We start from the raw sequence: 12,511 nt of genomic DNA on the forward strand, positions 1-12,511 counted from the left end.
AGGAGGAGGAGGAGTAGAAGCTTATAGACATTGCCTACTGGGCAGCAGAAAAGTTGCCCCCTAAGTCTTAGGGTACGGAAATAAACAGCCTAAGGGCCTAATCTAAGCATCATAAGATGATTTACTAAATTTCATCCCTTATGCCCTTAGCGGACAACTTTTCTGATGCCATGAGGGCTTGCTAATGAATAAAGAAAAAACAATGGCTACCTAAGCATCAGTGAGCTAGGGGCTATAATTCAGATACGCGGTCAGGGACAATAGAGGGAACTAAACTGGAGAATGGGGGAATTAAGCATACCTAGGTTAAACAGGAAGTCAATTGATACGATTTACTTGGTGCTGTTTCGTATGCATATTGACGTTGTTATCACACCACATTTGACGTGACGCTCTATCTACCTGTCTGCCGCTCAGTGAGGCCGGCTACAAGGCTAGCGAGGTTATGTCATGCGCATTGATATCGTGTGTATGGATACAGCCATAGTCAGCAATTTATCAGTTCATTCCCTCCATCCAAGACAATCATTTTAAGGAAGCAGCCCGGAGACCGGTGAGTGACCTAACCATCCCGTGGTTTCACAACCGGCCCGGCGTCTTAGTTAACCGGCACGCCTTTTCCTCCGATTGAATAGCTTGCAGCTCAAATCTATATGAGGCCGCCACCCATGTGATGATATTGATATCGAGTGATACCGGGGAAAGTATCTGAGACACCTGAATGACCAAATATTGGCTAGAATCTTGCGCGCGATTTGGGCTTCATTACCGGCGGTGGCAGTCTTTTCCCAAAAACATCCCAGGCTTCCGTATCGGGTGGTCTGAAACTGGCAAAAGAAACAAGTAGAAGGGCGATTCTTTTTCTCAACATTAGTATGAGTTTGCTTTGGACGTTACACCTTTGAGGCCCCTTGTTGGCGCCGGTTCATGCTCCGGCGCCGGGCCGTGATGCACTTCGGCTTGGTAGGCGGCGCATCCTAATCATCAAATTCGGCATAAAACTAGACAAACCTCGCTTGGTTTTACCGCGGGTTAAAATTGAGCGAAGCCCAATTAACGTACTGGGAGTGTCAACGAAGTTGAGACGAGTTACATATGCAAGGGAAATGATGCAGAACCAGTCGACCTCTCTAGTTTTACCGAATATACGGAGGAGAATAGACATAACGTAAGTAATTCCTAGATAGTTCTTCACCCCAGTACATCTCACAACTTATCCCCTCTAGATGCAAAGATTGCCGTCGTCTCAAGGATAAGCTCATGGGTATGTCCCCTTGTGACAGATGCAAGAGACTCGGGCGATCGACTTGGTTCACCTCTCGATTCGTGTCTGCAGCTACCTCATCACCCGATTATAATTCCATGGAATTCGAGGCAGAGCGTATCAAGGCTCTGGAGTACATTGTTCGGCACTATACAGGGCTTGAGCGATATGACAGACAGACCCTGGAAAAGACGATCACTGGAATTTCTTTGAAATCAAAAGCCCCCCCTGAGTCAGGCAAGAGTGAAGGGGGTGGAAGTAGGAGTGTGAATGCAGCACCTGTAAGTAAGTGGCCTTTCTAGCTAGGATAACGGTTTCTCCCTAACATAGTGGAAGCCAACATGGGAGAGGCAAACGACGAAATGAACAATTTTAGGTGCGAGGTAAAAATATACCTATTTTGTCTAAAACAGAGCTTAACAGCATCACTCAGGTGTCAAGTACAGACACTGCAGTCAACGAAACAGGGGACAATTCTCACATACTTTATCAAGAAGCTGCAGTTCTCGAAGCCGTTTCATTGTTTCCGCCAGCTCCGTCAGCTCTTGTCCTGCTAAGAGTGTTCTTTGAATTTACACAGACAAACTATTTCTATGTCGACGAAGAATCGCTCCGACAACACCTTGACCGGGTTTACTCATGTCCATCTAGGATAAAACAGGAGGATACCCCATGGGTTTCTGTTGTGTTGATGGTGTTTGCACTTGGAGTGCAGTTTACGAGTCATTACCAATCTCCACCACGGGACTCGTCTAGGGAGCTCACGAGAGATGCACATGATATTTGCCAGGGCATGGATGATTCTACTACATCAAAGTTCTATCAGGTAGCCATGAAACTTATTCCTGATATACTGGTTGCAGAGTCGATCGAGAGTGTACAGGCCTTTCTCCTATTTGGCTTACACACGCTGCCCGCCGATCCAGCTGGACTCTCCTACACTTATTTCGGAATTGCTATCAAACTGGCAACACAACTAAACCTGCATCTGAAAACAACGTCTATTTCATGCGCAAGGGATCTTGAAGTAAGGAAAAGGGTTTGGTGGACCGCGTACGCTCTTGAACGGTATATCTAGACTGTCAGAATCAGAGGAAATAAGCTGACATTTTAAAGAAGATCTAGCTTCTTACACGGGCGACCTGCTTCTATATCCCGATTCGATGTCAATGCTGATCTTCCTGTATACATGGAAGAGCTACAGCCCAAAGAACGAATCAATACTTTTCACAATACTATGGCCATGCTGAGAATCAACATCTTCATGGAGGACGCCCGAGATAGAATGTGAGTTGCTCCACGCCCCTTTGAAACTTACAAGTTAAATATCCACAGTATGGCTCTAATTAACAGTGACAAAACGATACAAGGGAATGAATTTCAAAATATTGTCCATCTCAGAGACTGCATCAGCAGCTACTGGCACAAGCTTTCCAAGCGAACCTTTTGCCGAGACCTCACCCCTGGAAACCCCTCTATTTCGGCACAACATACATCTCGCCCTAAATTACCACTTGTTACATGTCTCACTGGGAAGATGCTTCATCGTTGAGAACTTTAACCCAGGAGTCAGTTGCACCGAGGGTGTAGAATGGTTGAAGTTACGAGTAAGTTTGGTTGATGAGTGTATCAGTAGTGCTATCGCCATCATCGATCTATGCCGGATACTGCACGATGAGAAATACCTTTCGAAATTGTCATACTTAGAACTCAGTTCTTGCTATGCTGCTGTTATGGCTCTGGTAGCAAGCTATTCTTATGATAAGAATCATACCCTCAGAGATGCCTATGAGAAAGGGGTCAAAATACTTCAAGATGTGTCAACAAAGTTTTTTTCCATAGGTTTCAGAAAGCATATGGTGGAGAATTTAGGAATCGCGTTTAAAAGGTCAGATAACGGAAGGAAGAGAAGTGCCGCAGGCCTGGATGAAGATGGGTATAAGCAGTTTCGAAACTGGGTAGCCTTGCAGGAAATCGCATCTCAAGAAGGATCTTAGCTACCGAATCATGAGAATAAACTGCAAGGGAGTGACTTGTTCACAAGAAATGGGAGGGTGATTTGATATCAGGTGTGGTTATCGAAACCTGATCGGTATACTCTGTCGAAGGTATAATGTGAAATCAAGAGACATAACAATTGTTGTGCATATTCATCGATGTTTTTAGTATTCCTTTGGCGTCCAGACTATTTATGTCATTTCAAAGACTCATCTACTAGCAATCTCCTTCTCCAAAGCATCCGCCATATCTCCAAGCGTAGCAAACTTCCAATCATAGATAGGGTATTCACGGTTCCCCATCAAAGCGCCAGGCCTCTCAATCCAACACGACTTGATATCCATAATCTTGGCCGGTCGGTGATCGTGGAACTGACTCTGAGCAGTCTGAAGCACTTTCTCCTTGGGGATCCCGAACTTGTTCCTGACCTCACGCAGAAGGTATTGGAAGTTTTGCAAGTCAGGCTTATAGCTGCCGACGTCTTGAGCTGTGATCACCAAATCGAATGGGACGCCTTGCATAGGCCCTGAGTTACTTCTAGAGAAGGACTCGCGGTCGACGTTTGACAGGACAACAAGCTTGTAGTGCTTGCTGAGGCGACGGAGAGCACCGACAGTGTCAGGAAATGCGGGCCACGAACCAATGGAGTTGCCAAAGACCTCGCTTTGTTCTGCGGTTGGTTCAGCAAGGAAGAGTTTATCTGCAACCTTGGGGTGGATAGTTGCAAGGAGTTGAGAGTATTGCATGTCAGGAGTGGCCTCCTGCTGGGCGGCTTCGGCCTCGGCATAGACTTTCAAGATCTGATCTCTATTGAACTCATCTTTGCGGGCTCCTATCAAAGGTTTGAGAGCATCGAGAACGCCTGTTTCCCAGTCGATTAGGGTGCCATAGACATCGAACGAGAGGAGGCTAAAGTCTGAGAGGCTAGTCATGTTGGTCAACGATGTGATGGTGATAACTTTCTTTCTATTTTATGTAAGAGTATACGTGATGCAGTGATCACCTTTGTTTCTTGAACAGTTATTTATACCAAGTACACGCCCTGTAATTGACTACCAATATGTACGCACCTGCGCCCTGCGGGTGACATTCTCAGCAGCCAGCCTGGATGAGGGCCTACCTACCCCTCACTTTATGACCTTTGAGGTACATCTCTGCATCGACTTGGGTCTTTGGATCTCTAAGTGCTCGACTTGGACATGATTGAGCACAGTACGACCTTGTTCCGAAATACATCGGTAAATTCCACATAGACTTTTGGCTTCTGTACAGTACGCTAGACACGCCTTGTTTACTGTACTTGTATGGAGCAGATAGAAGCAAGAATTGACTTTAGGGCTGAAGGGCTGAAACGCCCACCAATGTCACTGTGCAGAGTATCCTTCTTTCAATTGCATGAGAGAGGAGCGTTAAACAAATGCAGACGCCTGGCTTGCACACTCAGACCGTAGGTCCGTGTGTGAATAAATGGATGGATTAACTTGGACTCCTTCAACTTTGGGTGAAACCATCAACAGCAAAGAGGCGTTGACCGAGACATGGCATCCACATGGCCAGAGTCAGAATTAGCCGCAATTACCGGATGTGGTAATCAACCCAATGATGCGATTTGTGGCACTTGACGGACGCTTTTATCAGGACGGACCATTTGTTGGACAATTCTTGACTCCTCCTGAGGTTGACAAGGCAGTAGTTGCAGCATAGTCCAGTTGGCAGCCCAGACTGCCAGCCCAGCCCACTCCCAGCCCTACCTACTTATATGCATGCCGCTTACAGACAGATGCATACAGAATGCCCTGAATTTACTTTTGCTTCTTTGCTTTGTGCATAAACTACGTAATGAGGTGATCGATCTGGCGTCCTGTCAATGTCATGCAATGCAATAGATCGTAATCATGTTGTTGCCGACGTACGTCTCTGGGAATAAGATCAGCCAATATGTTACAATATCTAGTCAAGTTATAGCCTGCTTTAGAGAAAAAAACAGTGGATGATTGACAGGTTCGCTTCGTAAAAGACCCCTGAGCCCTGATGGTTGCCGGTGCACAGTCCAGTTATCCAGTCCCTGTGCATCATGATCAGCAACCGAATAGAGTAGAGCAGATGTTTGGTTCACATTTCAGGGATTATTACAGCCTCACCTGCTGTAGTTCAGTTACTATGCATCGTGAAAACTGTCTACTATGTAGTATTGCCATTGATATTTGGTCTAAATTAACAAGTTATTTTAGTCCCTCAATCAACCGCCTACGTAATATTGCAGGCCCATGCTGTAATCTCCATCATGCAGACTACCACAACAGCCTCTTCGATAATTGTCGCGGACAAGCACTGTTCACTCAGTGATCGGTGCTGCTGCTGTCTGTACATAGTATGTCTTGTCTCCTCGGCTGTTACAAGTACATTGGTTTTCATCATGAACCTCGGCTTCGACAACAATCACTTTATGCTATAGTACCTGTCAGATTATACCTGAGAAAAAGCAATTGCCGTGCACACACACACACTTGGCAATTAAGTTGTGACAAGCCGCGAGTCAATCTGACAATGCTGGCGTCGAGATGCCGAGGTTCCAGGTATCCAACCTCTGTCAGTTGGACTGGCCATCTGCAGACCCCCTGTAAGCCCCGCTTAGCCGTCTGTTCCAGCCCACAGCCTCTTTCCTCTTTACGCTGTCAAGCCAAGCAAGGTCAAGCTCGTCGGGGCTTCTCCCGTGCAGTTCCTTCCTTCAAAGTCGTTCGGCCTAGTAACAGAGTGGAGTCTAGGTCAACTCTGTTTAGTCTAGTGGCTGCAGGCTGTCCGACCCGCTACGCTTTAATTGGTTGCCTGCTCTTAGACTTCAGTTATTAGCAAGTGTGCATCAGGGGATGGTTTCCCGCTTCCCGTAAAGCAAAACTCCACGACTCACTCAACTCTCTTTTGGTACGGATTCGTAGTCAGTTATGCTTACCTGGTATTCATACCTTGTCACTTAAGACCTTAGTACCTTACTTTGGCTTGGCTTCAGTTGACCGTTCTCTCGCTTCCGTTGACGCGAGAATTATCGGCTGACAGTTCTAGCGGGTCCTTATTTACCGTTCCTGGTTCTTGATCCATTCTCTTGCATCGTATCGTACCTATCTTGGGTTCCTCTTTTCTTTACTTTACCTGCTTTATCTCGTCCAACGGCGCCGTTGAAAAAGCAATTCTTTCTTTCGCCTAGCCATCATCGACAGTACACCAGTCCAGTCTCTTGGTCTATCGTATATCACATCACCCGTATGTACTCTCGCAAACCCGCATTGTCTCATCGCCTGTCATCACGTTGACCCCCTTGTCCTCCCCTCCATCTCCTCTTCGAGGTTCCACCACCAACCTGCTGCCGTCTCTTTCTCGTTCTCTTCCCTCTCCAGATACAGTTACTGTACCGCTCCTTAGCTTAGACTCCCCGCTGTGCTCTGCGGTCCTGTGTTGTGTAAGGCTTATAGGCAAACAATCTATCTCCTCCTTCGTTCGCTCGCTCGCGCGTCTCGGATACAACGTCTCGCTTGCTGCCCGCTCGGACACACTTTGCCTCTTTCTTCTCTTCCCTGACCTCTCCCGTTGCTTCTTTCTCCCCTCTCCACCATCTCGTCCCATTCTATCGTTATCCCCGTGTCTCACCCTGGTATATCACATCTCGAGAGGAACCAAAATCTGGATACCAGAACCACTGACACTTCCAAGTCTTTGCCCCTAGCGAGTCATTGATTCCATCAAATCAATACTTCATCTCGTGCGCCGACACTTTCAGATCTATTATTGTCTATCTCAATTCATCAACTCCCTCGGTCGTACTGGTTTATGATCGCGGTGAACGAGTAGCTTCATCAACAGCTTTTACTGCTCACTTACGAAATCATATTCTTGATCTGGGATCGGATACGATAAGTACTAAGCTCGCGTCTTCGTACACCCTATCCTGTGGCTCTCGTCTACTCTGTCCTCCCACCCAACCGTTGGACACCCAGCCCTTGAACGATAACCCTCTGTCTCAATTCCAGCTCTGTCACCTATTTTGTTGGCGACTTTTGCATTCTGAGTGTAATCTCATTGTTGGACCTGATATTCACCACACATAACCGCGCTTCATCATGGTCTACTGCGGTAAGCCTTCACGGGGCTGCCAAATGTGCAGAGCCCGAAGAATCAAGGTATGTTGGTAATCTTGTCTTGCTAGGCCTCACTGCATACATATTGTAGAGGCCATATAGTGCAACTGCTCACAATTGTAGTGCGATGAGACGAAGCCAACCTGCAACCAATGCGCCAAATCCAGGAGACAATGTCCCGGATACAAGGACGAGTTTGACCTCGTCTTTCGCAATGAGACACAGGCTACCGAAAGAAGAGCCCGCAAAGCCAACAAGAAAGCATCAGCCCAGAAGTCGGGCAAGCTAGGCTCGCAAACAGCTACCAGGGCAGTCGTCATTCACAAGCCAGCACCCGATCAGTCTATCTTGTCAACACTTCAGCTGCCGGTTGAGCAGCAGGCCACTTGCCATTTCCTGTCAAATTTTGTTCTCCTGCCTGCTCATGACCATACGCGCGGATGGATGGAATTCGTTGTCCCTCTTCTCAAGGCCGATCAGATAAGGCCAACTCCCCATTTTAAGCTTGCTTTTGAAGCCTGCGCCTTGGCTTCTCTCGGTAACCGCGTTGGTCCTGGATGCGACTTTGAAACCAAGGCTCTGGGTCACTATACTCGCGCACTTTCTGCCACATTCGTCGCCCTCAAAGATCCAGCCTTGTCCAAGGACGACTCTACTCTGGCCGCCGTACTTCTCCTCGGACTATTCGAGAACATTAGTGCAAAGCAACTGGGAATGCTTGCTTGGGGCTCTCACATTGAAGGAGCCATCAACCTGGTCAAATCTAGGGACAAGAGGCAGATAAAAACAAAAACTGGCCTGGCTCTTTTTGTGGCCACACGAACGCAAATGGTGTTGTCGCCCTCTCAATTTCTTTGTCAACAGGAGCAGTCTAGCTAACATATGAACAGATCATTCACACATTAACCACGGGCACAGCCCCAGCTATGGGAGTGGAATGGTGGATTACAGACAGCGTCAACAACCATTTCGGAGCTGAGTGCCAGCGACTCAACATTCGAACAGCAGAGCTCAGGGCTGAGTCCAATCGCTTGATGGCAACGTTGAGCCGAAGTCCCGAGAACATCGAAATGCTGCTCGATATCGTTCGTCGCTGTCAAACCCTTGACCAACAGCACGCGGCCTGGGCGAATTCCTTGCCCGAGTACTTCCAGTACAAGTCCGTGGCTTGGGAGGACAACGTGCCCAACGGTAACTATGGTTTGGCTGAGGTGTTCCCAGGTCGAATCGACGCGTATCAGGATCTCTGGGTCGTTAGTGTCTGGAACTTGATGCGTTGCTCGCGTATTATTCTGGCCTCCCTCATCGTTCGCTGTGCTGCTTGGGTCTGCGCTCCTGTCGACTACCGAACGACTCCCGAGTACGCGACAGCAGCAAGGACGTGCGTCGATAATATCACAGATATTATTTCCTCAGTCCCATACCAACTGGGGTGGTTTAGCAACCGCAGGGAACTCCTTGAGAGAGCCAATCTATCCGCATTTGGGTGTGGAGAGGAAGATGCCCTCAAGGGTCTACCAGGTTATTTCTTGACTTGGCCCCTGACCTGTGTCCAGGGTCAGGACTACACGACTGATGCGCAGCGAGCATGGGTCAAAGGGCGACTTCAATTTATCGGCTCTCATCTGGGCGTCAGATATGCCCACGTTCTACGTCAAGTAAGTACATTTTGCAAATCATTTTTTGCTTCTCAATACGTTCGCTTTGACTTTTGGTCTTGCGCCCTGCTTTGCTCTGTGCTTTAATCTCCACATTTCTTGCTTTTTCCTGTATCATCTTCAGGATTAACTGACGCTGCTCCACAGCTTAACATCCGCGTCCCGTCAATGCTTATCCGCCGAGACGGCTTAATGGCCAACCCATATCCTGGTGCATACAATTTTGAAAAGCTCTTGTCGTCCAAGACGGCACCCGCAATGGCAGGATATACTTTGAATCCGATTCAACAACACGATGCCATTCAAAAGGAGCGGGCCCACCAGCAGAAGCATGAGCTGCTGAGCAAGGCTCGCGGGTCAATGAATAACGAAGAGAGGGTGGCGCAAGGTTTGCTACAGCTTTAAAATTCCGGGCTTTATATGTCATGATGGTTGATTTGCTGGGATGTTGGAGTTATTGTGCTCGCGCTACATGCATGATAGATGAGATATGCCCCTTGGAAAACCATTTGGCTAAGAAGAAGTGCTCTTGGATAGCAAAGCTATGTATAGCTACCTAGGGATTAGATGTGTCAGGTGCTGGATACCTGGGTTGTAAAATCATCACAAATCTGTTTGATCTGAGCTTTTGATTGCGCGCTATCTGACGAGATCTGCTGTACGAAACAGAAACGTAGATCATTGTATGATCTTCGAAGCATATCAGTGACCATTGTCTCATGAGTGCATATGATGTAGATGGATCTACTACTCCTTCGCTTCAGTTGCAAGGCATTCAGATACTGTATTTCTGACATGCATGCCCACGCAAACTGTTTGCAAGTAGTCTAGCTTTGAACAGTTGACACGGAATGAGGCCATTTGAATGAAAAAGAAATAAGAGTTGCAATTGAATATCTGGCATAACATGAATGGTGCTCAGAAGACCATGTCGAGAACAAAACCAGCTCCCATAAAGTCCTAGCAATTCGTGCGTGCTCCCGTTTACCCCAATAATGATAATTTTAACCTCATGTATAAATCTCGCGATGGACCAGCGGCCAGCTTTTACTTTCGTTTCTTGCTGCATAAACTGTCAGATGTAAAGAAAGGAGCTTCTTTGACGGTGTTGCACTTACGCTTGGCTACCATCTTGGGCTGTGCCTAGATTCCACGCCTTGACGAACCAGCTCTGTGTCGCGTCGACATAATTCTCGGTCTTGACCTGCTTGACGCCAACCTTGACTCCATCCTTTGTGAATACGACATTCTTCTTGCCCATGCGCTCCGAGGCGACGTCGGACATCTTGGCGACGCTGATGTAGACTTGGTAGCCAACCCAGCCGCCTACGCCGAGGAGGGCGAAGACGATAATAAGAGGAAGGACCTGGCTATTCGGAGCATTGAGGGTTAGGCGAGCCTAAGAAAGTCTGGGGGGTTATCGGATGTACCTGACTGTTGATGTTTGCGCCATGGTGTATTATCGGCACGTGTGCAATGCGATGCGAAATCGGCGATAGTAGTAAAGGACGACGAGTGCGAAAGAGTCGAAGTTGGATGCGATCAACGCAGTCTACAAAGTTAAGAAAGTAATGGCGACGAGAAGAGGAAGAGGAAGAGGCGACGTGTAAAGGTAAAGAGAGAGAGAGGCAGCCGAAAGGGGTTACACTGCTGCGCAAAAAGAGTTTTGAGGGGTCGCAGAGCAGAAGAAGCTGGATCAACTTATGGAGAGAGCGAGGAATGAATAAATGGGATGACCCAGCCCAGACCGGCCGCAGCCCAGCATGGGGGAACCTAACCTGGCATGTGGTACTTCAGGGACCTGAATTTAGCTCCAACTTGCGAAAAACGTTGCAGCGATCGCCAATTGGATCGAGAAAAAAGGGTCTTTTGAGTGGTTCGCCCCTCCTGTAACTTTGGCTTTTTGGAGCGTTCATCACTGGGACGTTGACGGGGAACATTGATCGGGCAATCGAGCGAGTTGATCGTGATTGTACTAGTTCAGTCTTGTGTGATGGTTGACGGACAATTCATCATGCAAAGCAGATACCACTTCTCTCGTTGCTGATCATGAACTGCTAATCTATTTTTATTTTTATAGTAGACTTTAATTACCGAAAAACATCCTTGAGATTCTTTCCCGTCTGGCTTAAGAGATTCAGTACCTGAAAATGCCAAGAAACTATCCCGGCCCGTTGCCGTCCAAGCCATCCTTGTACAGTGAGTAGGTGGCAGTGCTGTAGAGAGAGCTAACTGAGCTGAAGAAGATGAGATGAAACTCACTTTTTGCTTACCTCGACAAACATAAAATGAAGGAGCATATTTGGAAACACAGCGTTCGCTTAGCTCATGTGCCAGGCCTGTTAGTGTTCAAGTGACAATGTTTGTTTTTCCCTTAAGGATTCAAGCTTTTAGTAGCGGCTGACATGTCCTACTCGAGGTTGCTTTTTAGTGAGGAGAGGCTTGCATGTTATCCAGGGGTTCGACGCACGCAAATCTAGACGGAATAAGAGATTATGGGGGTATCTATTACAGGATTTTTTTTTTTTTTTTTTTAGCGATGTAAGATCAACGTGACTTGTTCGCTACTGGGTATTTTGCGAATTACTTTGTGAGATACACGAGGATTTGGTATTAGATGGAGACAAGGCCGCTGATCAAGTCTTTAAGCGACAATGGCGCAATAAAACGTATAGTTCTGTGTAGACACGCACTCAACAGAAGCAAACTGCGGTACTGTTTCGTTCTAAGACCATCTAACCATAATGATGGAGTCACCTTTTGATGTATGGTGGGACTCGGCTTTCGAATGGTCAAGGACAGAGATGTGATGATAGGGCAAACGTACAGGTAACTGGCCACGCTGAGATACCCGAGCAAAACTAGACTGTTTATTACTTCACGTTGTAGCTTTACAAATGTGCTACATAAATCTGATGTACAGCCATCATCTGATAATCTAATATCGTATTCGAACACTCGCCATGATTATCTCGCGATCCAACGTTAGCTTGGGTGTGAATAGTGGAATTTTATAACTGCCAATGATACTGTTGTCCGTGCAGCAGCACTTCACATTGGAATGTATGGATCTGGCACTGTTATCTAGTTCTCCATAGGAGTGACTTCTGTTATGATTTACATACAAGAAGCCTGCCGTAGGTAGGGAAGTATATTTTACTGGGTAAGTCATCGAGAAGACCTTGCACACCCTTGCATCTGATAATGCCAGCCAAAATATCCTGGAGTCTAACTTCACTACCTACCTTTAATAAAAACCTCTCTTATGTGAACTTCTTACCCTACTCGGGATAATGTCTCGAGGAAATATCACAGTGTATCCGCCCTACACAGAAGGGTTGAGTAGATAGCCACGATACGGAAGGCCAGGAAAAAGAATAATCTCTATAGACTGAATCGATCATGTATATGATTTATAGCCAAGTTTTCCACTTACATGCCGAAATCGGAAATTCTGCTTC

General features: G+C 47.0%; 5 protein-coding genes across 5 annotated transcripts in view; 3 read left to right on the top strand and 2 right to left on the bottom strand.

The window, feature by feature from the left end:
• FGSG_06379 (uncharacterized protein) overlaps nt 1-101 on the top strand; it is a gene marked incomplete at both ends in the record, with an annotated part of 3,974 nt that extends 3,873 nt beyond the window's left edge. The window contains one exon of the mRNA XM_011326739.1: nt 89-101. Coding sequence (XP_011325041.1) covers nt 89-101 — 13 coding nt within the window. The remainder of the gene's footprint in view (nt 1-88) is intronic.
• A 1,008-nt stretch (nt 102-1,109) lies between these two features.
• On the top strand, nt 1,110-3,106 carry FGSG_06380 (uncharacterized protein; the record flags this gene model as incomplete). Its single annotated transcript, XM_011326740.1, has 7 exons — nt 1,110-1,168; nt 1,227-1,264; nt 1,337-1,545; nt 1,845-2,317; nt 2,390-2,551; nt 2,802-2,871; nt 3,011-3,106. 7 exons carry the CDS (start codon nt 1,110-1,112, stop codon nt 3,104-3,106), a joined length of 1,107 nt encoding a protein of 368 aa, XP_011325042.1.
• A 365-nt stretch (nt 3,107-3,471) lies between these two features.
• FGSG_06381 (uncharacterized protein) lies at nt 3,472-4,194 on the bottom strand (the record flags this gene model as incomplete). Its single annotated transcript, XM_011326741.1, has 1 exon — nt 3,472-4,194. The coding sequence occupies one exon, from the start codon at nt 4,192-4,194 to the stop codon at nt 3,472-3,474; it is 723 nt and encodes a 240-aa protein (XP_011325043.1).
• A 3,180-nt stretch (nt 4,195-7,374) lies between these two features.
• On the top strand, nt 7,375-9,455 carry FGSG_06382 (uncharacterized protein; the record flags this gene model as incomplete). Its single annotated transcript, XM_011326742.1, has 4 exons — nt 7,375-7,434; nt 7,516-8,223; nt 8,283-9,050; nt 9,198-9,455. 4 exons carry the CDS (start codon nt 7,375-7,377, stop codon nt 9,453-9,455), a joined length of 1,794 nt encoding a protein of 597 aa, XP_011325044.1.
• A 462-nt stretch (nt 9,456-9,917) lies between these two features.
• Nucleotides 9,918-10,702, bottom strand: FGSG_06383 (uncharacterized protein). Its single transcript, XM_011326743.1, has 3 exons — nt 10,481-10,702; nt 10,169-10,420; nt 9,918-10,113 (listed from the first exon to the last, which is right to left on the bottom strand). Exons 1-3 carry the CDS (start codon nt 10,501-10,503, stop codon nt 10,098-10,100), a joined length of 291 nt encoding a protein of 96 aa, XP_011325045.1. The 5' UTR covers nt 10,504-10,702; the 3' UTR covers nt 9,918-10,097.
• Between the last annotated feature and the right edge of the window lie 1,809 nt (nt 10,703-12,511).

The sequence above is a fragment of the Fusarium graminearum genome, chromosome 3, assembly GCF_000240135.3.
Source record: "Fusarium graminearum PH-1 chromosome 3, whole genome shotgun sequence".
Taxonomy (NCBI): Eukaryota; Fungi; Ascomycota; class Sordariomycetes; order Hypocreales; family Nectriaceae; genus Fusarium; species Fusarium graminearum.